A 24,314-nucleotide genomic window follows, 5' to 3' on the forward strand; every position below is an offset into this window, starting at 1 on the left:
TATGCCATTGATAGGATTCTTACATTTTCTGTCAGATAATTATGACTGCCACCAGTTGTCAAAGTTTTTTCTCTCTTTTTTCCCCCGTCATCAACTTCCTGAATTACTATTCCAGAGGCCCATGAAACTTGGTGAGCATATAGCCCCATTAGACTTTTACGGAAAAAATTTGTTTGGTCCACGGGCAACCTAGCCCATAACCACTCATTTGTGATTTGCACCATCCCCTGCGGTAAAAAATGAAAATGCAATATTACTGCTTTGTCCCAATATTATACTAATTGTCCCTATCTTCAGTTGAGATGTTCTGAACTGCACCAAATTTCATGTGCATGATTTAGGCAGGCCTGAGCACCTGCGGTCCGCAACCCGTGACATTTCAGAATCTATCAAAGCACTGACCTGGTGCGTTACATATCTGATGCATGTGCTATTTGTTTTTGCATGTTATTTTCTGGCACATTTACTTGCTTGGCCAGGTAGGGGCGCAATGCAAGGCAGGCCCATTGGGTGTCATCATAATCATAATATTAACCTGAGAAATTTCAGGCCATTAATTTTAAGCAAAGAACATTTTTAATACACTTCCTGGTTGGCCAGATGGTGGCGCTATGTTAGGCATAGAAATTACACAAGTGAATATCATCAAGTCAGACTCGAGTCATGACTTTAATGACTTCAGACTTGACTTGATACAATTCGGCATGACTTGCGACTCGACTTGGACTTGAATACTATTCACTCGAGACTTGACTCGGACTTTGCGCGGATTCTGTGTGTAGGGGACCAAGAGACAGAGGAAGGACCAACATTTAGCCAATAAATAGTAGCTTTACTGCAAACTGATTTGCACTCTTGTTAGAGATCGTTTACAATGTCAAAATGCACCAACAGCATGTTACATAAAGATGATACTTTTCGGGTCCTCTCCATTAAGATCCAACTTGAACTTATGCTACTGCATTTAATTGAGAATGCGTCTAAGCATGCAGGAGAGGGAGAGATAACGAGTGGCAGGTTCCAGCTGGCTTGTCATTGTTGATGATGATTAATATCTTCTTTTAAAGGTCTCATCTCATCGTTTTTTCATTAATTTTGCAGTGGTCTGTAGTATTGATGAATGCTCTGTGAGCCGGTTTTGGTGAAAAAAATGCTGTCCTGCGTCTGTTTCATGCTGTTCTAATTTGGTGAACCTTTGGGAAGGTGGGCGGGGAGGAACGACTGGATTTAAGCCTCTAGTCATGAATATTAATGACATGCTAATGAATTCACCTCTGATTGGCTAACAGTACTGTGACGCTTCCTCCAGTCGTCCTCATCCGATTCTGCCATGTGCTATGCTCCATATTCAACTTTACAGTGCTAAAACCTGGCTAAAACTCGAGTCAAAACTGTTGCACAAAATGTCTTCGAGATACAACTTCATGTGTTTTGATCCTAGTATCCGGTAGGAAGAAGAACCGCTTCCTGATCGCTTTGTCGATGAACGTTGGTTTAATAGAATGGTAACAATTGCCTGTCAGCTTAACATTTCTCCTAAAAGAGGTAAACGTTTGTGACAATCGTCATCTTGCATTCAAGTAATAAACAGTTGGAAACGTTTTAAAATAAAGACCTATTTCTTTACACAGTCAAAAGTCTTTGCAATCTTCCTAGTAGATATTTTACTTCACAACACAGGTAAGCACCCTAAATGCAGTTCAGCCACTGACCTAGCCTGCTAATGCTATCGGAATAGATAGTTTTATTTATAAGTATATAGTTATAAATATATAAATATATACTTATATATAAGTATATATAAGTATATATTTATAAGTATATAGTTATATTTATAAGTATATAGTTATATTTATAAGAAACGTATAAAAGGAAATCATGAAGGCAACAAATATGAGATTAGAGGAGATTGCGAACTTACTCACTCACTGTGATTTGGAAAATGGACAAGAATATGAAGAGTTGTCTTTGCCTTTGTGTAATGGAACTGGTGAGTCTTGAAGTATTCAATAATTTGTTTACATGAAGCACATGATATGCCGATTGAAACGCATTCCACTCAGCTAGCTAGGTGGCTACTGGCTACCAGGCTCATAATTCACTTTTAATTGCAAACAGAAAATGTCAAGGAAGCATCATGTCATACATGCTTCTATTTCCAAAGGAATGAAAGCTGTTTGTGCCAACTTAATATTATGCTTATTATTGTTAATATTGTGCTATACATGTAGCACAAACAATGTTTGAGTTTGTGGACTAGCCATAGGCTATATTTGAATGGAGCTGGTAAAAATGCCCTATTCAAAACCCATCGCCTGTCGTGACCAATCAAGTTTGGCGGTGAAGCCTTATCCTGAGGACACAAAATAAATTTGGTGACCTTCAACCATGAGGGCGGCGCTAGAGTAACAGAAGTTTAGGTCATATCTCAGCAATGCTTTCACGTATCAAAACCAAACTTGGTACATGAAGTCGGGACCACATCCTGAAAACGCTCAATATATTTAGTGACATTTGAACACTAGGGGCGCTATAATTATCAACACTTTCTCGTATCAACACCAAACTTGGTATGTGGACTTGTGACTACAACCTGACAATAAATTTGGTGATGTTTGAGGTGTGCGTATGTGTGGGGGCTATTGTGGTGTGTGGGGGAGGAGGTTTATCTGTGTGTGGGTGGGTAGGGGGGTTAATTGGGTGTGCGTATAATGTAAGAACATTGCGTTGCCAGGACAACTCCTGCTGAACTGCTTGGCCCCCTCATTGCTGCTTGTAGCTATATTTTCAATAGTTTTTACTTGTTTATGTTCCCAATTTGAATAGTTTTTAAGGTTTAAAAGTGGACAAATAATAGTAATAATCCTTACAAAAACAATAGCGCCCTTTGGTCCTTGGGCCCTAATAATCCTAGCAAAAACAATAGGGCCTTGCACCCTTCGGTGCTCAGGCCCTAATTAATGTATGTTAATTTAGTGATTGTACACCCATCGGTCTGTAGATGGTGGTGTTGAGCGAAGGGTTGCAGAGGATGATGAGGGGAGAAGCTATGAGGCAGGACTGTCTGACATACACTCTCACAAACACACACGCACACACACATGCACGCATACACACACGCATGCCCACACACGCACATCCACATGCAGACACACACGCATGGACACACACACGCGCCTGGCTTGAATTTCCTTACTCAGTATTGGAAAGGAAATTTGCCAGGAACATATTTATTCAAAGAAAGAGCTTTATTAGCACAGACACACAACTAGGTATAGGTTACAAAGTGAGATCTGCCCTCACAACAAATGGGAAGCTCATGAGAAGCCCAAAATCACAGCACTGTGAAGTGGCTGTTTGTCGCCTCGGAGCAGTAGGTATCGTAACTGGCGGCATTCTGTCTGAATTCAGTCCGTTTTGAAGACGTCTGTGGTGCGTTGCCCTGTTCGGAGTCTGTCTCACTTCCAGCAGCTGAAGAACAATCAATAAAGACAATCAGCACTGCACGATGCACTGTGTAGGCTATGAAAACAACACATCTAATGCATGAAAAATAGTCACCATGAACAAATCTACCCTTTTTCTTCTCGATCGACTCTAAGCTAAACTCTTCACAGCTTCCGCTTGCGATGCATGGTTGTTTGTACCTGAAGCTCCTGCATAGCCTACTGTCTCGTAATAGGTCTTACAGGCAGATGGAAAACCATTAAATGAGTGGTATGAATAAAAAACAACGTAAGTCACAGTAAAATTAAACGAGGAAGGAGAAAACAGTAAAAGTTACTTACATGCAATGGCGTCATGACTTGCAGACATAGCTCCGAGCAAATAGGAGGTCACGGCCTCATTATGAGGCGAGGTTAGTCTGTGAAAACAAAAAAGTACAGTTAAGATCGGTATCTTACCATATCTATTTCCTTATAGTGTACAGCAGAATGAAAGCATATTCTTTAAATCTTACCTTTGCTCCGGTGCGTAGCGCCTACAATTTGTCTTCGAGAGAACCCTGGTAGGTAGGCTACGGCTGAAGGCTACCACGGCTCTGATTTCCCGACGGCTGATGTCCCTTCTCCTGGCCCGGCCTTAAGAAGTAACCGCTCATCTGGCACTAGATGATCCAAGCCTTTCTGTTTGAATTTCCCGGCAAGCTGTACACTAACTGTTTACCCTGTAAACAACCAGTCAGTGTACTGGCGGAAGTGACGAGCGGGTCTTCCACTGTTCACCAGAGGAATTGTCTCCTCTGCTGGTGTGGGGGCGTAATGGTTGGACTTATTGAAGTGACGTTCTCTCTGCTGTGGCGTATGGACTGAGACTGTTTTGGACTGTGTAAGTAGCCTACTACCTGGGAAAATATCTATTTTTATACACATTTATTAAACTGCATATTTTTTATATAATTTTTTTAGATTTTTAAAAAAATATAGTACAGAAAAGTACATATTTGCCTCTGAAATTCTCATTGTGTTTGTGTGAAGAGGAAATCTGAATCTAAACTTTTTACATTATTGGAGCTTGCAGGGAACAGACATGTCTTGAGTCGGGCATGTTTTAAGTCGGGTTACATTATTGGAGCTTGCAAGGAACAGACATGTATATACCCAGCATCATTTCTGCCTGTTGAGTGTATTACTGGGAGTTGTGTGTGTGGCCTGTAGCATAATGTTCTAAACAGTGACTACGCCACTCCCGGTTAGAAGGGTGGAAGAGCCCTATACCATACACCTAGGTCAATTCCCCAGCAAGTTCACTAAGAGAATAAACTGATCAGGATACAGCTGTCATGTATTCAAATTCTTATTTATTTCACAAAGTTGTTTTTATACACAAGGAAGACAATGGGCTGTAAATCGCCACCAGTTAGGGTAATCGTAGGCAATGTGCAAAAGGCAATCTCAATATTGTGCAAAACGGTACACTGTGCAAATTTGCAATAGTCCAGGACTTCAGCTCAATACAACCAGTACTCAACAGTTAGTACTGAGGCTCAGAGATGTAGTGATGGTACCAACCAATAAGACACACCACACAGCAAAGATGTTTCACAGCAAACACTAAACAAAATCAAATAAAACACCTAATGTAGGCTACAAATGAAAAAAAATGCAGCTGCCACTTTAAGGGAAGATCACTTCTATTCAGAGTGCCCAAGATACACAGCACACAAGGGTGAGAATAACTGGGGTTGGCTATACACACACACACACCTTAGTTAACCTGTGTACTAACATCAAAGACTGAAAGATATAGCACTTAGCCCATATAGCCACTGATAATTGCACAGATATAATTGCACAAACCCGTTGAATATTAACACTAACTAATGCAAATCATTAGACACACATTAGAGATCACCTCAGATATTGCACTAACCCAGTTTGCGACAGCACACACTAGTCAGAAGCCTAGGCCTAGTCAGATATTGCACATAGCCCACTAAATTCACGCGAGCTCAATAAGAAACAAACTTAATAAAGAACAATAAAATCAACATGGGAAAAACAGTGGTGCCAGCCTCTATCGTAGCAACACCAATTAGGACCACGGCCACGGCAAGCCACCGTGTAGTAATATAGACTCGTTCCTTGGTTGACTCACTTAACCCCGAAACTCGTCTCGTTGCGTGTAAGGCATTACAGCTGGGCTCACACCACCAGCAACGCTGCTTGACTTAACAATCCAGTATGAAGGTAAAGACTTAAACGCACATCCGATACAATCCAGTATGAAACTCGTCTCGTTGCAGGCACGGCGTTACAGCTGGGCTCACACCACCAGCGAGGCTGCTTGACTTAACAATCCAGTATGAAGATAAAGACTTAAACGCACATCCGATACAATCCACAAACATTCCAGTATGGAGGCAAAGTAGGCCACGCTTGCCAACGACACAGGTGCACTCGGATGAACAATAGGCTCGGCGTCTCGTGCCAGGTGATTTACAGATGACGTTTTAAGGCTTAAGTGAGACCTCATTAACCTAACCACATTCCCGCTGGGCCCTAATGCCTGACCGTGAATGTGCGCAGACAGAAAGGGGGAGGAGGAAATGATCTAATGTATCAGAAAAAGCGTACAAAGTGCTGCCATGGGCTACATGTGGTTGACACATCCACTGTGCATTTCAGCAAAACTAAAGAAAAGGTCAGTCATGCCACTATGCAGAGTTGTTGAGCTCTAAGAGACTGTGATGTTTGCATGGAATGCACCTTTTACCTTTGTAGCAAAGCCTGATTAAAACTAATTGTTAAAATAAATAGTTTTGTGTATCTTTTTTACATAACATTGGCCATTGCTAATGACACAGTAATCTACTTTCATTAAATAAATCAATTCAAGCTCAAATTTAAGAGTTAGGCTATACTGAGCCTGATCTATACCAGAGCTTTTCTTAAAATGAAGTTAATACCTTTTAGAAAAATGTCACCTGGGGAACTTCCCCTGCTACCCTAATTTGCATTTGTATAGCTCACAGCATTTTCATTTACATGTTAAAGCCTCCCCTAGAATTAGGAGGAGGGGGGTCATGGGCGGACGACTGCCAAGCAAGGCCCACGTCAATTTCCGACAATTCATGACAGTTTTTGGTGTTGCCTGCTAATTGCCGTGTCCAGTCGTATACCTGAACTTCCATGACAATCTACAGTGGCGCATACTGACAAAAATCCCACTTTCATGCAGTGCTTCCTACAATGACGAGGCAACCCACTAGACTACTCTCTAGTTTTATTCTTCAAATTCTTGCATTTCAACAAAGATGTAAGGAAGAGCATGGTTTAGGCTACAAAGGCTAAAAGTAAAGTAAAGTAGCCTAACTGATACTTGTAAAATGTTTTGCTTGCATAAAGGGATAGTCATTAAGTATAAACTGCTGACAATGTAGATTGTTGCAATGTGGTTATAACAGAACAAAGACCTTTTATTCATACTATTCTACACTCTGTTATTTCTTAAAAAAAAGTAAATTATTGTATATGAAGAGCCTTTCATTAGGAACCTAGATAGTTAGGCGTATTCAAATACATAATGCCCCACCTTGATCAGAACCTTGTTATGGGAGAACATTTTAACCTACATTGTGTTTGTTAAAAATGACCATGGCCGATATACCGTTTATCAGTTTTTGAAAAACTTCAAAATCCAATATTGGTCAGGCTCTATAGCTATGGGCTGAACCATTTTTTTTAAGATAGAGAGGTCACTTTATTTTATCTTCAATTTTCAAATTCATATTCATGTTTATTAATGTTAGCATTAAAGCTGCAGTTGGCAAGATTTTTTTGATTATATTCACTGAAACCGACACTATGCTCAGACAGAACAACATAAATCAGCCGGTTTTAGGCAAAAAAACACACTTCTACCTCCACCTGAACCTGAAGGGGGGATAAGGAGTGGTAAGACATTGTTTTGGGGTGGCAGTTGCAGTTGTATCTTTTATAGCTATGACTGTTTTCCTTTGGCTTGGGGATTACGTCTCAGTGTTGTGGATCTGCTTCATGGTGTGGCATCTATGTAAGTTACACAATAACATGTCAGTTATACTATGTTTTTACAATGTTTTCAATTTAAGATTTATTAGTATTAAGAAACACACAATAATTAGGCAGTCTTTGGCAGAGCTTACATACTGTACTGGGGCCTATTGCACAAAAGCAGAATTAAGACATCCGGGATAAGTTACTGAGCTGCGCTCAATGAATCCAAAACAAGAGTGTGCAAGCTTAATTGGTTGCACAACGAGCAAGCCAGGATGAGCAGATTCATGAAGCCAGGTGAAACCTATCCTGGATAAGTGCGCGCTCACTGCTCCCTCAAATAGACCCGGCCACCGATCACAGATTCACTGATTCACCATGGCAATTAGAGCGGCTTCATTGCTTCTTCTACGGTGTGAAGTAGGTAGCGATAGCCTTTTCACAACAGCAACACCTCTGTTTAGGAGAATATTGCAACTAGTTCCGCGACCACCACGCGCGAAATGGTTAGGCACTCCCGTGACGTCACATTGTCGCATGACAGGTCGGCATGTAAAAGCTAATTAATGATCACATTTAAATAATGACCGTGGGTCTAGGTATATGCGATGACGGTAACACTTTATTTTAATGTGTCACTATTACAGTGTACCTACCTAATTAGGTACAGTGGTACAACCTGTGTAACAACATGTACTATCAGGTACTATCATTGTACTTGCATTATGTATTTGTGAGTACTTACATATAGTTGTTACATTGTAATACTGAGTGCTTTTACAAAACTCTTTGATACAGTGGAATAAACCTATGTACCAGTTAATTACTTACATGTACATGTATGTTATGTCTTCGACGTCTTGGAACAGGTCTACTAATTCACATGTACTGTGTGGTGTAACAGCAGACACGTTTCAACACATCAATTACAGGATGCATGACATCATTGACAGGATGTATATAATATGTACATGTAACTGGTACACTTTATTTTAATGGGTTTATTCCACTGTATCAAAAGAGTAATAAATGTGTACCAACACAGTTGATACTTGTACTACAGTATGTAGGGTAATGGCAGACATGTTCCAAGACACCAATGATACAACATACATGTAATATGTAATTGTAAGTACTTAACTGGTACACTTCATTTTAATGGGTTTATGCCACTGTATCAAAGAGCAATAAGTGTGTACCAACACAGCTGATATATGTACTCTGTAGTGAATTAGTATTCCTGTTCCAAGACATCGAAGACACAACATACATGTCACATGTAAGTAATTAACTGGTACACTTAATAGGTTTATTCCACTGTATCAAAGAGTAACAAGGTTGTAGCAGCACAGCTGTTACATGTACACTGAAGACAATGAGGCCTTGACTGGAGCTAAGAATGGTTTGTATCAAATCTATCATGGGTAGATTTACCCCATCCAGCAGGTCTCAGGTCAGCTCTTTGTCTCTGATGAAAATGTAGGCAAATTGGCAAAGTTTTGTAAAAGCACTCAGTATTACAATGTAACAACTATATGTAGGTACCCACAAATACATAATGCAAGTATAATGATAGTACCTGATAGTACATGTTGTTACACAGGTTGTACCACTGTACCTAATTAGGTAGGTACACTGTAACAGCGACACATTAAAATAAAGTGTTACTGTGATGACAATGTGTAGAGGGTAGTGGAATAACTATTGGTTTCCGTTAGTGGTGACTGCTGACTGAGATAAGGGATGAGATTAAATAGATCCTGGAACTTAGCCTGGTCTGGAGCAGGCTAGCTCCACAGAATAAATCGCCATGGTAACTTATACCATAACATATCCTGCTGCCCCCTATCCCGCTTTTGTGCAACTGGATCATGGATAAATTGAGCCAGGATAACCAAGATATCCCGGCTTAATCCCTTATCCTAGTTTTGTGCAATAGGCCCCTGGAGTCTCCTTCCCTGCGAACAGGCAAGCAACAGATACTGTAGATTTAGAATCATTTTACTGCAAAGATGCAATATAAATAAAAAAACATATATTTAAAATCGTAATATTAATCTTATTTCATTGTACAAATTATTTTGAAAAGCAATTGATAGTTGTCACTGTCAGTCAGAATAACAGATGATGGCCCTGAGGTTCCCCCCTATAACATTTCAGACAGCAACCAAGTGACCTGGCAATAAGAAAGAGAGCACATGTGTTTTCAGACTGACTGATGGATATGTGTATGTTTCAAGACAAAAATCAGGGGAAATACTGAAAATGATCCTAAATTAGTACCTTGGAGTGAGTCAGACTTTCTTTTTGTGAGATCTCCCATCTTGTTTCTCTCCTCTTGTGTGTCATAAGAACTGTGCAGCATTACAGAATGAGACACAAACATTATGATCTTCAAAATGCACAATTCACTTTTGCAGTGTCACAGAATTCTTCAAATGTAAGCATATATAAGATGGTACAACACTGCCCAATACAGTATAGGTGCATATAACAAAATTTGAATATAGGGGAAAAGTTCTTTTTTAATTTAGTTCAAAAAGTGATTATTTCATATATTGTATATTCATTATATATAATGTGAGATATTAGGGTCTATTAATCCTTTCCTGACCGTGCCGAACATTCCAGGGGGCAGCTGTGGCCTACTGGTTAGCGCTTCGGACTTGTAACCGGAGGGTTGCCGGTTCGAACCCCGACCAGTAGGAACAGCTGAAGTGCCCTTGAGCAAGTAACCTAACTGCTGTAGCAGGCAACTCACTGCATCGGAATTAGTGTGTGCTTCACCTCACTTTGTGCTGAGTGTGTTTCACTAATTCACGGATTGGGATAAATGTAGAGACCAAATTTCCCTCCCGGGATCAAAACAATATATACTTATACTTATACATTCCATTTCTGGTGCTGGATGACCTCCTCACACACAAAAAAACTTATTTCTTGAGTATAATACATACTATCAATTAGATAAATGTATGTATATATCAGATTGTAATCAGATAGATCATTTCTATAAAAATGATGTAAAATATGGTAATGTTGATATAGTAATGAACAGCCTAGAAAATCCTCTCCAAATGTATATCCAAATTTGTCAAAATTTTATTTCATTCACCTAAAAATGAATTTTCATCTTATTTCTCTACAAGATAGAGACAAATATAGTGTATGACATATTCAGCAAGTTGTGGTTTATTTAACAAAAACTGAATTGGAATATCCTTCACCTTTCAAAAGTTATGATACATTTAGTGATCAGTGTAAAAAAAAATGCAGGAAACAGAATTTAGAATGTTGACAGAATTCACATTCTCTTTCTCACCAACAACATAAATGTATGCATAAAAAACTAAAAATGAAGTCAGACTCAATGATTTAGATGTATTTGCTCTATAAGAATAAACCATTTATTTGTATGTAGACATAAAATAATAGAGACATAAAATACATTTGATTCAACAGATACAACTTCCTTATATAAATCAGTATAATATGTACAACTATAACTATATACATATATAAAATATATTATTGTTTATGAAAAGCTAGGAATACAATCAACTTCAACATCACTCAAAAATTAATGTGTTTTAAACATTTGAAAGTGCATTACAAAGTAGATCAAGCCTGTGGAGAATACACACAAACTCACACACACACACACACACACACACACACACAAACTCACACATACACACAAACTCACACACACACAGTCACACAGATAGAGGACGGTAGGGAAGGGTGGGGTGGGGAACCTGAAGGTTGAACACAGAAGAGTGACTTATTACAAAACGCATCCCCTTCTGCAGAATGCCAAATCTGATAGCAATTTTGTTTACCAATAAAACAAATTCGCCTACCGTTACACTCCAGGGGCCTGTTGCACAAAAGCAGAATTAAGACATCCGGGATAAGTTACTGAGCTGCGCTCAATGAATCCAAAACAAGAGCGTACAGGCTTAATTGGTTGCACAACGAGCAAGCCAGGATGAGCAGACACGGATTCATCAAGCCAGGTGAAACCTATCCTGGATAAGTCTTGGCTCACGGCTCCCTCCCCGCCACCGATCACAGATTCACTGATTCACCATGGCAACTAGAGCGGCTTCATTGCTTCTTCTACGGTGTGAAGTAGGTAGATAGCCTTCTCACAACAGCAACAAACAGCAATACCTCTGTTAAGGAGAATATTGCAACTAGTTCCGCGACCACCACACGTGAAATGGTTAGGCACTCCCGTGACGTCACGTCGGGTCTAGGTATATGTGATAACAATGTGTAGTGGGCAGTGGAATAACTATTGGTTTCCGTTTGTGGTGACTGCTGACTGAGATAAGGGATGAGATTAAATAGATCCTGGAACTTAGCCTGGTCTGGAGCAGGCTAGCTCCACAGAATAAATCGCCATGGTGATTTATACCATAACATATCCTGCTGCCCCCTATCCCGCTTTTGTGCAACTGGATCACGGATAAATTGAGCCAGGATAACCAAGATATCCCGGCTTAATCCCTTATCCTAGTTTTGTGCAATAGGCCCCAGGGCCATACAAGCTACTTTAGTGTTTTTATTTAAAGGAGAAATTCAGTGTGATATTGACCTAAAGTGTGTTGAAACATGATACCGAGTGTGAACGTATGTCTCATAGCTCATCTCGGCTTGTCCCCTGCACTCTGAAATCTGGCGCTAGTTAGCCGATGCTACCAACAGGTTTTCAAAAGGGGTGCCTCGGGCATCGGCTTAGCCATGCAAATAAACCACTGTTTTACACCATTTACTAGGCTCAAAGTAGCTCCACACTTCATTGGTAGACTTCTGAGGGCCCTGACATTTAAAACGAGACATTGAGAACTTTGAAAAAGCACTGGTAGTTTATTTACACGTCGATTTATACAGACAGCACCTTCAGGAAGTTTACCGTTCGCCGCCATCTTGAATTTAGTCCGCGATAAATTCGGCGGCAATCTGAATGAACAGGTATGATAAGGGATCAGATTACAAAAATAATTCCGTGGTTCATCAACTCGTAACAGGGCGAACGGCAATTCTGCATTCACTTCGCGGCCCTCTATCGGCTATAACCGCACTATGTAAGTTTGCCAGATCGGGTAGCGGATCTGTAGTTCGATGGAATGAGACACAAGAAACTACAAATTTGACTTGCATCTGATGTCGCAATACATCGTACTTTTATAAGTCATGCAAAATATTCTACCTTGTCTGTGGACATCGTTATTTGCAACGATGCCGGTGCTGGATAAACAAATAGCGTGCGTGCAACAGAGGTAAAGTTCTTTGGTGTTGCTTTAATTTGTTAATGAATGTGACGGTTAAAATTCGATGGGTTCTGATTGGCTATTAGCTTTTTATCATTCTGAAAGTGATGCCCAACGATATCGTTCTTCATGTCGTTATCGTTATGTGTGAACGTCGTCATTCGTATTAACGAGAACGATATTTATTTATCGTTATCGTTCTTGGTGTGAATGGGCCTTTAGACATTACCCTCTTTTCTATGCCACCTCATCTCCCCATGACATTATTTTTGAGGTGGTCCGTCAAATAATGCAGTTTCCTAAAACTGATTGATTGATATTGATTGATTTATGTAGCTGGATCTACTACATGCAGAACAGCCAACAGAGCCTTAAAATGATTACGACATACATTAAACAATTTGGTCCATGATCCCTGCAGAGACTTGGTACCCCAGTAGTAATGGGTACAGTATTATTGAGGGAAGTGAACCCAATGTAAATGATCAATCCCAGAAACCTGTGAAACTCATCTGGGGTCTCTTCACACAGCTCCCACCCCCTCCGGATGGTAAAACCAAATGTCTGAGACAATAACGTGAGTAAAAAACAATATAAAAGGTCACACAGTGTTTTAGTGGCAGTCTGCACCACCCTACGCACCCTCTTCCTTCATCCCCTCGTGGTCTTCAGCATTGTGAGTGCATTCAGCTACCTCTTCCTCTTCAGGCTTGCAAGAAGGTCTGTGTAGGTCTTGTCATCCTCCATCTAAAATGACAGCAAAATCATACAAATGTAATACCTTTATTAAAAAATAAAATCACAAAACTACAGATGCGTGCATGTATGCACCTGAGGCAGCCTAAACTATTGAAGCATTCTGAGTAACTTAAAATATTTAGAAGTATGAAAAGTAATTTTATTACACAAGGGTTTAGCTACACTAAATCTGATTGCCTGGCTGGCATCAAGATGAAGACAGATTACATTTCACCTAGTACCATATTTTCCAGACTATAAGTCGCACTTTTTTTCATAGTTTGGCTGGTCCTGCAACTTATAGTCAGGTGCGACTTATATATGAAAAAATATATAATTGTACATGTTTTTAAATGTTAATTCATATTAACTGACATGAACCCTACATGAAACATTACTGTCTACAGCCGCAAGAGAGCGCTTTCAAATGCACAAGTTCTGTACATTTTCAGTCAGAGATTAGTGCTAGCACTATGCCTGAAACACACATGCATACCTAAATCCTCAAATTATGGCCGGGATTCTATTTATAGCTGGGCCTCAGATTCGGACAAATAAAGGCCAGTAATAATTTTGTTTCCATTTAACTCATAAAAGAGCTCTTCTTAATATTTTATATTGTTGGTTGGTTTAATATTGTTGCCAATGAAAAGTCATTGTCCTACACCATGAGTCTCCAACACGTCTCTCTCAAGCTACCAGTCGCTTGCCGCCCCCTTCTGAGCTTGCCAGAGGCTAAAGCAGTAACCTACATTTAAACACAATTGTTACACAAACGTTATTAGTAAGTATAAGTATAATTATATATACTCTTTTGATCCCGTGAGGGAAATTTGGTCCCTGCATTTATCCCAGTCCGTGAATTAGTGAAACACACTCAGCACACAGTGAACAAACAGTGAGGTGAAGCACACACTAATGCCAACGCAGTGAGCTGCCTGCTACAGCGGCGCTCGGGGAGCAGTGAGGGGTTAGGTGCCTTGCTCAAGGGCATTTCAGCCGTTCGGGGTTCGAACCGGCAACCCTCCGGTTACAAGCCCAAAGCGCTAACCAGTAGGCCACGGCTGCCCTATCAGACAGCACTGTAAAATGTGTACGGGAATTTCTCGCATTATGATGGCTAGAGTTGCGGGACTTTTATTATTATGCGCAATACCTAATAACTTGCAATACTGGCAATCCCGCACTGAAATTTAGGCCCTGGTTTTAAATGCGCATCTTTTTCTCTCTCGTGAGCATATAATCTGCTGCCGGCTTGTCTCTCCACATCGCCCATAATGCTTGATTGCATTGCATTCTCCACATTTTTAGCTACATTTTCATGTACCACATCAGCATTTTTGTTCAGTGAATCTTTTGTAAATTGCTTTACAATTACCGTCGGGCCTATAGGCTGGCTTCAATTTCAATTTAACTGTACTTATAGAGCGCCAAAACATTATACATGTCTCATGTCTCATGGCGTCTCATGGCGCGTTAGACAATCAGAGAAAAGAAAAGAAAAGAAAAGAAAAGAAAAGAAGGCCCATGGGTAACAGGGGTGAGGAAAAACTCCCTAGAATTGGAGATACATATAGGAAGAATCCTCGAGCAGATCCACGACTCAAGGGCCTGACTCATCTGCCTAGGGTCAGTTACAGAACAGTAAGGTCTGTATACATGACAAATGCATAAGTTAGTCAGGTGTAGAGAATAGAACATGGTGTTTAAAGCCACCTGAGGTGAATGTTACAAGAGGTGGGATGGTTACATATCCGGTATGATAATGCATTAATCCTAATTTAGTGTTATTAACTATTCCTAAATTCAAATAGTCCAGCGTAGGAAATGGAATTGTCTAGGGGATTAGGAGTTGTCATAGGGCAAGTGGTGGGTCGCTAGGCAGTACGGGCCAGGAATCCGGGCAGAGTTGTCATAGGGCAGGTGGTGGGTCGCTAGGCTGTACGGGCCAGGAATCCAGGTAGGGAGACAGTAATAGGCGATGATAGGGCAGTCGTAGGGATGGGACTTCAGGTGAGATGAGGGCCAAACACACGGATGGCTGATGATTGGTGATGGTGTACCTCACAAGTGAGGTAAGGGGGAAGAAAGAGAGATGTATAGTGGGTTAGTATTACTAAAAATCAAAATGGTTAATATCATTAAGTAAATCAATGGTACTATATATTGTTACAGTATACCATAGTTAGAATAGGCAAGAGAGGGAGAGTTGAGAGAGAGAGAGAGAGAGAGAGAGAAGGGCTTGCCTCAGCTTCGGTCACGTCCTTTTAAAACCTCATCTTTGTCTTTCTCTCGTGAGCATTTAATCTGCTGCCAGCTTGTGACTCCACATCGCCCAAAATGCTTGATAGCATTGCATTCTCCACATTTGTAGCTATATTTTCATGTACCACATCAGCATTTTTGTTCAATGAATCTTGTGTAAATTGCTTTACAATTACCATTGGGCCTATAGGCCTATCGCCTGGCTCACTTCGGTCATGTACTTTTAAAACCGTATCTTTTTCTCTCTCTCGTGAGCATTTAATCTGCTGCCAGCTTGTGACTCCACATTGCCCAAAATGCTTGATTGCATTGTATTCTCCACATTTTAGCTAAATTTCGGTGTATCACATGGCATTTTCTTTCATTGAATGTTTTGCTTTACAATTAGCTTCTATAAGTATAGTATAAGTATAAGTATATATACTCTTTTGATCCCTGTGAGGGAAATTTGGTATTTATCCCAATCCGTGAATTAGTGAAACACACTCAGCACACAGTGAATACACAGTGAGGTGAAGCACATACTCATCCCGGCGCAGTGAGCTGCCTGCAACAACAGCGGCCCTCAGGGAGCAGTGAGGGGTTAGGTGCCTTGCTCAAGGGAACTTCAGCCGTGCCTACCGGTCGGGGTTTGAACCGGTTACAAGTCCGAAGCGCTAACCAGTAGGCTAACCAGTAGCCCTCCTCTTGGCTGCCTTCACTCCTTCGTCTTCATTAACATTAATCGTTTTGGCCTCAATAGTCCAGTTACATGGTCTCTGTTTTTGGTTTTGGATTTTGTGGAATACATTTCTAAGTAAATGCGACTTATAGTCCGGTGCGACTTATGTTTTTTTACCTGTTTATGATGCATTTTTTGACTGATGCGACTTAATACTCCGGAACGACTTTAAGGTCCGGAAAATGGTAACTAACTGCTGAAATGCTATATTGACATTTCTGACAGAATATGTGATTTTACTTCATGTTTTCTATAACTATGCATATTGAAAGGAGTAGAATAGCTATCGTCTACTTCAAGTCATGCCATCTTAGAAAATCACTGATGTTTGTGTCATTTACACAGAGGTTAGCAAGCTAAAATAGTTCACTACAAACTGCCTAGCGAGGTAACAACCTGAGGAAAGGCAATAAGTTAATTACATTTCTGACAGAATCTGTGATTTCACATCATGTTTTCCATAACTACATATTAAGAGGAGTAAAAATATTGATCAACTTGTTTTCATGTCAGAGAATGTAACTTATAAACGCGGCGACCATGGATTTATTCAGCTTTGGTATGCTATACATGACTTGCCAATATAATGCTAACCACAAGCACATTGGTACTAGAAAACAAACTTACCTACAGGTTATATACTAACATTATATTTAAATGAAATTGTCAAATGAAAATAATTGACATCAAATGTAAACAAGTATATTGCAAGCAGTTCAGAGTAATGCAGCTAGCTAAAGTTTACATGACGATGCACTAGCCCCCGCTATGTCATAATGTTGACGCTGATGAGAAAGAATATTACTGTACTGTCAAATAACATGATTTTAGGACTACAAATTAAGATAAACCAAAACTAGAACCGATGTAAAAACATATATTACCTCAGTTTATCCAGCTGTGGGGTTTCCAGTCGAGGTAAAACTTCAATGAAGTGCAGGTGGCATCCGGCTACGTCAAATGTACCGACTGAAGTGACACTGTTTTTTCATGACTCATCTTGATGTATGTAACATTTCACACCATAAACCCCTTAACCAATCATATCAAATTGAAGCTTATGTTGATTTATGAAGATTTCAGAAATAAAATCAGTCATTGGACAGCTGAGATATTAGATGATTGGTCATTGTTACAATTTTAATGAAATTAGTAACCCTCCTGTAATTCCCCTGTAACCCTTAACCCCTTTGATGATAAAAAACATTCCCTTTGGTGTCCCACACTACACACTGATGATGGCTTAGGCCGAAACGCATCTGTGTGGACATGGTCTACATAAATAAGCAATGAGAGAAAGCTTGAGAGTGCGGTTTTATTTCTTTAATTTGACACTTTCTTTATAACTCGCACCTGAAATTGTCCCTTGTCTGGAAGTTGAGTGCATCTGTTCTCACTATGACTTCCTACTGTTTCCATGGAGTAAATTCAACTTTCAAAATGAGAAAAACAGTTTTCATCGGATGGCCACACATTGCTTCTGACTGCTGGTGTTATACGCGTTTTTTACTGGCTACCATGTTAACTGGCTGGATGGCTGACTTTGCCTGGAGTTAACATAACCACCCCCTTCTGTTGCAGATGTGTTTGGCCCGTGGTTCAGTCTCTGATACCCCGTCACAGATTTGTCTGTTTAACTCCAGTACTAATTGAAATGTTTGTGATGATCCACTTTGTTGTTTAATAAAGGTTTACAACACAATGTGTCGGCGTTTGAAGTGTCAGATTGTCTGTAGTAGCTTACATGCACTGGACCATGAATAAGCCACCATATGGCACATGGAAATCGAATCTCCACTAAATTAGGTATATATATATATATATATATATATATATATATATTACTAAATTAAGTATATATGAAGAGTTCAGATGCAAAACCCTCTAAATCCGTCTGACCACTTTTCTTTTAAATGAGCATTTAAATTCAGGCTCCTATAGGTTTTTGCCTATAAATCGATATTTCAGACCAGGAAGAGAGTGGTATTTAGTGGGTTTAGAAGTTAAATTATTTGATTAGCGTATACCATCTTTATCTCATTTTTGACATAGGTGGCATTTAGAGGCTTTTGCATCTGAACCCTTCATATATATATATATATAAGTATATATATATATTACTGTATACCCAATTTTCCCAACTCAACTCGACTCAAACTCACAATTTACAGCACCGTGGATTGGGAGTTGAACGCGCTAGCCGACGAAGCGTCTAGCACCACTTACTAAAACATCTCTTAAAGGTTGGACTCTTAGTTTGTAGAGATTTGTCATGTGTTCCCTTGTTTACTTCCTGTTTCCCCAGTTCTATGTGCCCCTTTGTGTGTGTGTGTGTGTGTGTGTGTGTGGGGGGGGATGTTGTGTGTTGGGGGGGGTGGGTGAAATGGTGTGTGTATGGGAGGGGGTTGAGCCAGGTTACAAGGTAGCCAGGTAGGCAACCCCCTACTACTATTTAACTGAGCTTATTAGCCTATACACTCTTGGATATTCCATCTGTCAAGAAAAATCAGCTGGTCAAATAGCATTTGCTTTTCATCTTTGAAAGGGCATTCCAAAACTTGTAAGGCAAGCAAGCACTGTAACAACGCATTATATAATAATGCCACATTATGTAATAACTCAACAAAATGTAATACTGCCGCATTATGTAATAAACTGCTTGAAGGCAGTATGTAATACATTTTATGTAATAAGTTATTACATATTGCGGTTGTTATTACAAAATGCGGGTGTTGCGATTTTTTAAATCAAAATGTAACAATACGTAAGTACAATACACGTTGTTATGCTGTTTTTATCAATGAAGACATCACTTTTGGTTTGTTATTACATAATGCACCATATTGCTACATTTTGCTACACCAACAAGGAGCACCCAAGAGCAATTTAATGTGGTTATTTTTTATGGAAATGTCTATTTAATTTTAAATTCTATTTTTGAAATTATATTATATTATTTTGTTCAAACAACCTCTTGTAATTATACTTTAAAATGGTACTGTTTTATTGTTCATTGTTTGAACAATAAAACAGTGCCCAGTACCGATGCTGGCCATTTCGTTGCCCTATGCGAGTTTCTTTGTGCTGCCCCCACCCACCCCCCCAACCACCACCACCACTGTTAACATGATAAGTCGAACACCTAAAGTAAAATGAAAGGCCTGTAATTTACAGACCATTAGTGGTAGCTACCTAGTTTTCTAAATAGAATGTGTTTCAGTCAACTCGGCATATCATGTGCTTCACTCGGCATATCATGTACCCTCCAGAATTATTGGCACATCTGCTAAAGTTGACTAAAAACCTCTCTTCTTTATGAGTTTTTCTTTTTCTCAGAATAAATTTGCTTCCCTTCAAGGGTGGATTTTTCCTCATTGTTTTCATTGTGAGATTACAATAAACCAACAGATTATTTTTTATACCTGTTTTTAGTCAACTTTACCAAAGGTGCCAATAATAAAACTGTAAATGCTTGGAAAATGAATTATTGAAGATTAAAAAGATGAATGAAATTTATCTCATGATTAAAAACAATAGCCTATAAATGAATTCATCCAATGTGTTCTCATCAGCATTTTAAAAAAGTAATTGTCTGTGTAAGATTTTGTCTAAAGCAAAGTTGGTTCTATTTTATTTTATTTTATTTTTTCCAAAAATTAGTCCTGAAAAGGGGGGTCGTCTAATATTCAGGATGCCACGGGGTTGCAAGGGGAGAGCTGGACCAAGGCGCAAGGCAAGTTGAGGCAAGGCGAGCTTAGATCAAAAGGAATCTTTAATCGAACTAGGAATCGCACAACCACATAGAACAACGTTAATGACCGACATTGGAAACCATGATTAAACTAACAAGGATCAGGTGAGGGGCAGAGACACAGGCACAGGGAACAGAAACACATGGCAAAACAAACAAAGGAGCACATGGCACAGGACACAGGAAGTAAACAAAGCAAACAGGAAGACAAAAGAGGAGCAGATATGAAGGAAAACACTAAACAGGGAAAACAAAACACGACAGGACCCTTACACAGGATCGTCTTAAATTCGGGCCAATACAGTATTTCATGGGGAATTCATAGTGGATGGGATCACAACAAGAAGATCTTGACTCGTCATGACCAAGAGAAAAACTTTGGACCCATTCCAGTAACCCATCCATAAATCAATTGCAATTTATGTATCATATAAAACAAATGTTTTTTTCTCAGTTGTTGTAGACATACCGGTATTAAACACTGCTTGTGTAATGTGATGAATGTCATGAATGTTCATTGCACTCACCCTTTGTTCTTGTCCTTATAACATAGGCATAATATAACACCTGAAAAATAAACACCAAGTAACGACTTATGAATGGTCTTGAACATCAGCAACAATAATGGGCAAAGACATCAGTTTACCACAAAATGCCTATAGGTACATCCAAAAGACAAAATACATTTACATTTTGGAGTTTCAGTCTTAAATTAAAAGAATACAAAGATATAACAGCCCTTCAGGTAAATTGGTGGGTTATCAGACTATATACTAAGTGCAAACGTGGGCCTATAGAGTTATGTCACAAAAACAGAATTTTGACACACTGGCAGGAAAAACAGCGTTCTAATCAGAAGCCATTCGTGGCCTATTATCAGTCGATCCCCCAACCACTTAACCCAGTATCAAAATGTATGAAGAATCAATTATTTTAGATAAATATACATTTGAGTCACAAAATCTGAAGAATAAGAGTTTAGATTCTCTTCCCGAGCCCGAACTCGACCCGTGGGCCAGGTCGGGACGATATTTCCCACCACTATCCTCGAGAGCCGGGCCGGGCCCTTAATCAAGCATTTGTGTTTTTTAAATTACATTCTTTGAGCATTACGTTATTAGCCTAATTGGGTGGGGAGAAAGCTATGCCATAATCAGAAATATTATATATATCTTTAGCAAAGTAGGCCTACGTAGTCTCCTCCACTCGCATGCATCACACCGGGCCTGTACTGTATTGTGTAGCATAAGTGCAACATGGAGCTTGAAGATGTCAAGAAAAATGGAAAGTTGGAGGTATGGAACCATTTCAAACAAGACTTGGGCAGTGACAACATATATTGGCTTTGTCGAGTGCATTCAGTGCGGCATGACAGCAGAAAAACAGGGTTCGCAAGTGTTTGCCAGTGATTTGCCACCACTCTTCGCCAATAATGGCAAACTTTCAGTGAACTTCTGGTCACAAACCTAATTTGCATGTGACATTGCTGCAAATGTGCTGCATCATTGCCAAAATTGATCTGCAACTGTTTGCCAGAAACATAATTTACATGTGAAAATATGACCTTGCCACAAATTGTTATCAAATATCAAATCTTTCCCCATGCCTGAATTCAGGCTCAGGCACAATAAAAAAAAATATGCAAATGAGGCAATATCTCATTAAATATGCGTACATATAAACCCTGAAAGCTACAGATTTTCTGAGGAGATTAAGGTTGCCAACCATCCCGACGTATTTTGGGTGATTTAGATTTGTACCGTCAGGGACAGCTCTAGTCCCGAATTTCAATCACAGCCTCATCGGCCTTGTCAAGTTGTCAATGGCCAATAGTAGGCTACTGTAAACGCACCTGGAGCAAAGTGTCCAGTGCCTCCGATACATCCACACACATCTCGCACTGTACATAGGGCACCAAGGGACAGAGTGGGCACCACAATTTAGCCAGAGTAGCTTTACTGCAAACTGCTTTTCACTCTTCTTAGAGAATGTTTACAAATCATTTCAAAATGCACCACCAACATCTTATATAAGGATGATACTTTTTGGGTCCTCTCTCAGGGCCAGATGTACTAATGAGTTTGCGCCCATTTCAGGCATATTTGTTTCGCAACGTGCACATAAAATCATGGCGAGGTATGTACTAACAGGCCGCACAGAGGTAAAAGCACAGACCGTCTGTTGCGGGAGCTGAAAATGGCAAATTGCGCTTTTCCGTGTCATGCATATGCATTCATGGGAGGACCAAGGGGAAAGTGGGAGTTTACTGTAAAGAGATGGGGGGAAGCATAAAGAGCGTCTAATTATGTATTCCGCGGTATGTACAAAAACTGCCTGTTAAAGTGCATGTCTATTCTCCGCCTTGTAAAAAGCAGGTGTTTATCCAAATTGCGGTTAAATGCGTCGACAAGAGAACCTTTCAAAGACAACAGAATCGCTATTTAGAGCACCAGTTTTGCGTCTTTGTACTAGCCTATGGAGCTTTTGCAACATCCTTCTCTCAACAACTAACTCTAGGGCAGGGGTATTCAATTAATCTTCAGCAAGGTCCAGTTACGGAAAATTTCCTCAAGCAAAGGTCCGGAGCATCATAATGTTTAACGTGCGTGTATATATATATATGGATGGATGGAGCCTAGTTGTAGGCCTAGGCCTAATGTTTAATGTGAAATAAAATAAGTAGCCTAAAGGCAACATTCGGAATGAGGAGAAATAAGGCAAGATAAGAGTAATTGGGGAGAAAAACTGAGTAGCCTTGGCTATTTTTAAGATCTTAACGTGAACTTAAAATAAAATTTGAGCTGAAACAAGGATGGATATTTCACAGCTGGTTCCTTGAACCCATTAATCAGCAAGTTTAATTTTAGTTTTTTTTTATGTTGACCCGAAATCCTGGAAACCCAGAAACATCACGTTGTTGGGCAGTGAATGCATGTAGGCTTCTTAAATCGTAAAATATTCTTTGGTCTCAGTTCACTGTTGAATGGGCCTAGCCTACCCTATGCTTGCTCAAAATCGTTTCGTTATATAAAGCTCTGTTCTCGCTGTCTAGCTTTCTCCTCTTTGAGCAATCGATGATTTGAAAATAACTTACTTATCGTTAACTTAGATATCCATTGTTTCCCGTTTCCTCTCCTCGCTCGTTCATTAGTGAGTCTCTTCCCCATAGTAGGCTACTTTACTCACTGACTCGACAATATCAGAATTCACAGATTTCACTGGCTGAGTAGCAGCAAGCGAAATGATGGTTCCTGAAGCTCCTGAAGTAAATGCTGTTATCCTAACCAACAAAACATTTAGCGCAGCTTTGACATCTTACGTGAAAATCTAAATTAGGCTATTATGGTCCGGGTCCGGATAGGATCGTGTCAGGGTCCGGACTCGGACCGCGGTCCGCTATTTGGTGATCCCTGCTTTAGGGGTTCAAGTGCTTCCAATTAGAGCCAGCTCCTTTAATCAACTTGTTGAGTGTTTTGGTGTAAATTTCCCTGATACTGGTGCCCCAGCAGATGGCTGCAAAGAAAATGGTACTAGAAACAGCAGACTGGTAAAACATGTTCAACATCACACATTAAAAGACCTAAGCTTCCTCAAGAAGTATAGTCTGATCTGTCCCTTACAGAGTTCAACTTTGTCCTAGCCCTCCTAAAGTCCACTACCATCTCTTTGGTCTTGGCCACATTTAAGAGTAGGTGGTTGTGGCCCCAGCCATGGCGCAACTGGCGGGGGTACCTGCACCATACGCCGGCGACCCGGATTCGATTCCCGCCCCGTGGTCCTTTCCGGATCCCACCCCGACTCTCTCTCCAACTCACTTCCTGTCACTCTCCACTATCCTGTCCCATTAAAGGCATAAAAAGCCCCAAAAAATATACTTAAGTAGGTAGTAGTAGGTTGTAGTAGGTTGTTTCCACACCACGCCACAAAGCTGTTCACTAGTTCTCTATAACCAGTATCCTCCCCATCCTTCACACACCCTACAACTGCAGTCATCAGAGTATTTCTGCAGATGACAGATTGCAGAGTTGTACTGAAAGTCCGAGGTGTATAATGTGAAGAGGAAAGGAGAGAGTACAGCCCCC

At 40.1% G+C, this 24,314-nt stretch overlaps 1 protein-coding gene across 9 annotated transcripts in view; it reads right to left on the bottom strand.

Annotated features, from left to right (window-relative positions):
* Window positions 1–3,229: 3,229 nt before the first annotated feature.
* Window positions 3,230–24,314, bottom strand: part of LOC125286202 (sushi, von Willebrand factor type A, EGF and pentraxin domain-containing protein 1-like) — a 57,172-nt gene continuing 36,087 nt past the window's right edge. For 2 of the 9 annotated variants that reach the window (XM_048231016.1, XM_048231012.1), the window contains 3 exons: window positions 20,760–20,799; window positions 3,789–3,865; window positions 3,230–3,684 (listed from right to left, as the gene is read on the bottom strand). In XM_048231016.1, coding sequence (XP_048086973.1) covers window positions 3,335–3,684; window positions 3,789–3,865; window positions 20,760–20,799 — 467 coding nt within the window. In that variant the 3' untranslated portion in view covers window positions 3,230–3,334. Of the gene's footprint in view, window positions 3,685–3,788; window positions 3,866–9,347; window positions 9,655–9,761; window positions 9,833–11,218; window positions 11,237–13,399; window positions 13,505–20,235; window positions 20,324–20,759; window positions 20,800–24,314 lie in introns of those variants that run through there. The other 7 variants (XM_048231014.1, XM_048231013.1, XM_048231017.1 and 4 more) reach the window with 7 other exon arrangements.

The sequence above is a fragment of the Alosa alosa genome, chromosome 21, assembly GCF_017589495.1.
Source record: "Alosa alosa isolate M-15738 ecotype Scorff River chromosome 21, AALO_Geno_1.1, whole genome shotgun sequence".
Taxonomy (NCBI): Eukaryota; Metazoa; Chordata; class Actinopteri; order Clupeiformes; family Clupeidae; genus Alosa; species Alosa alosa.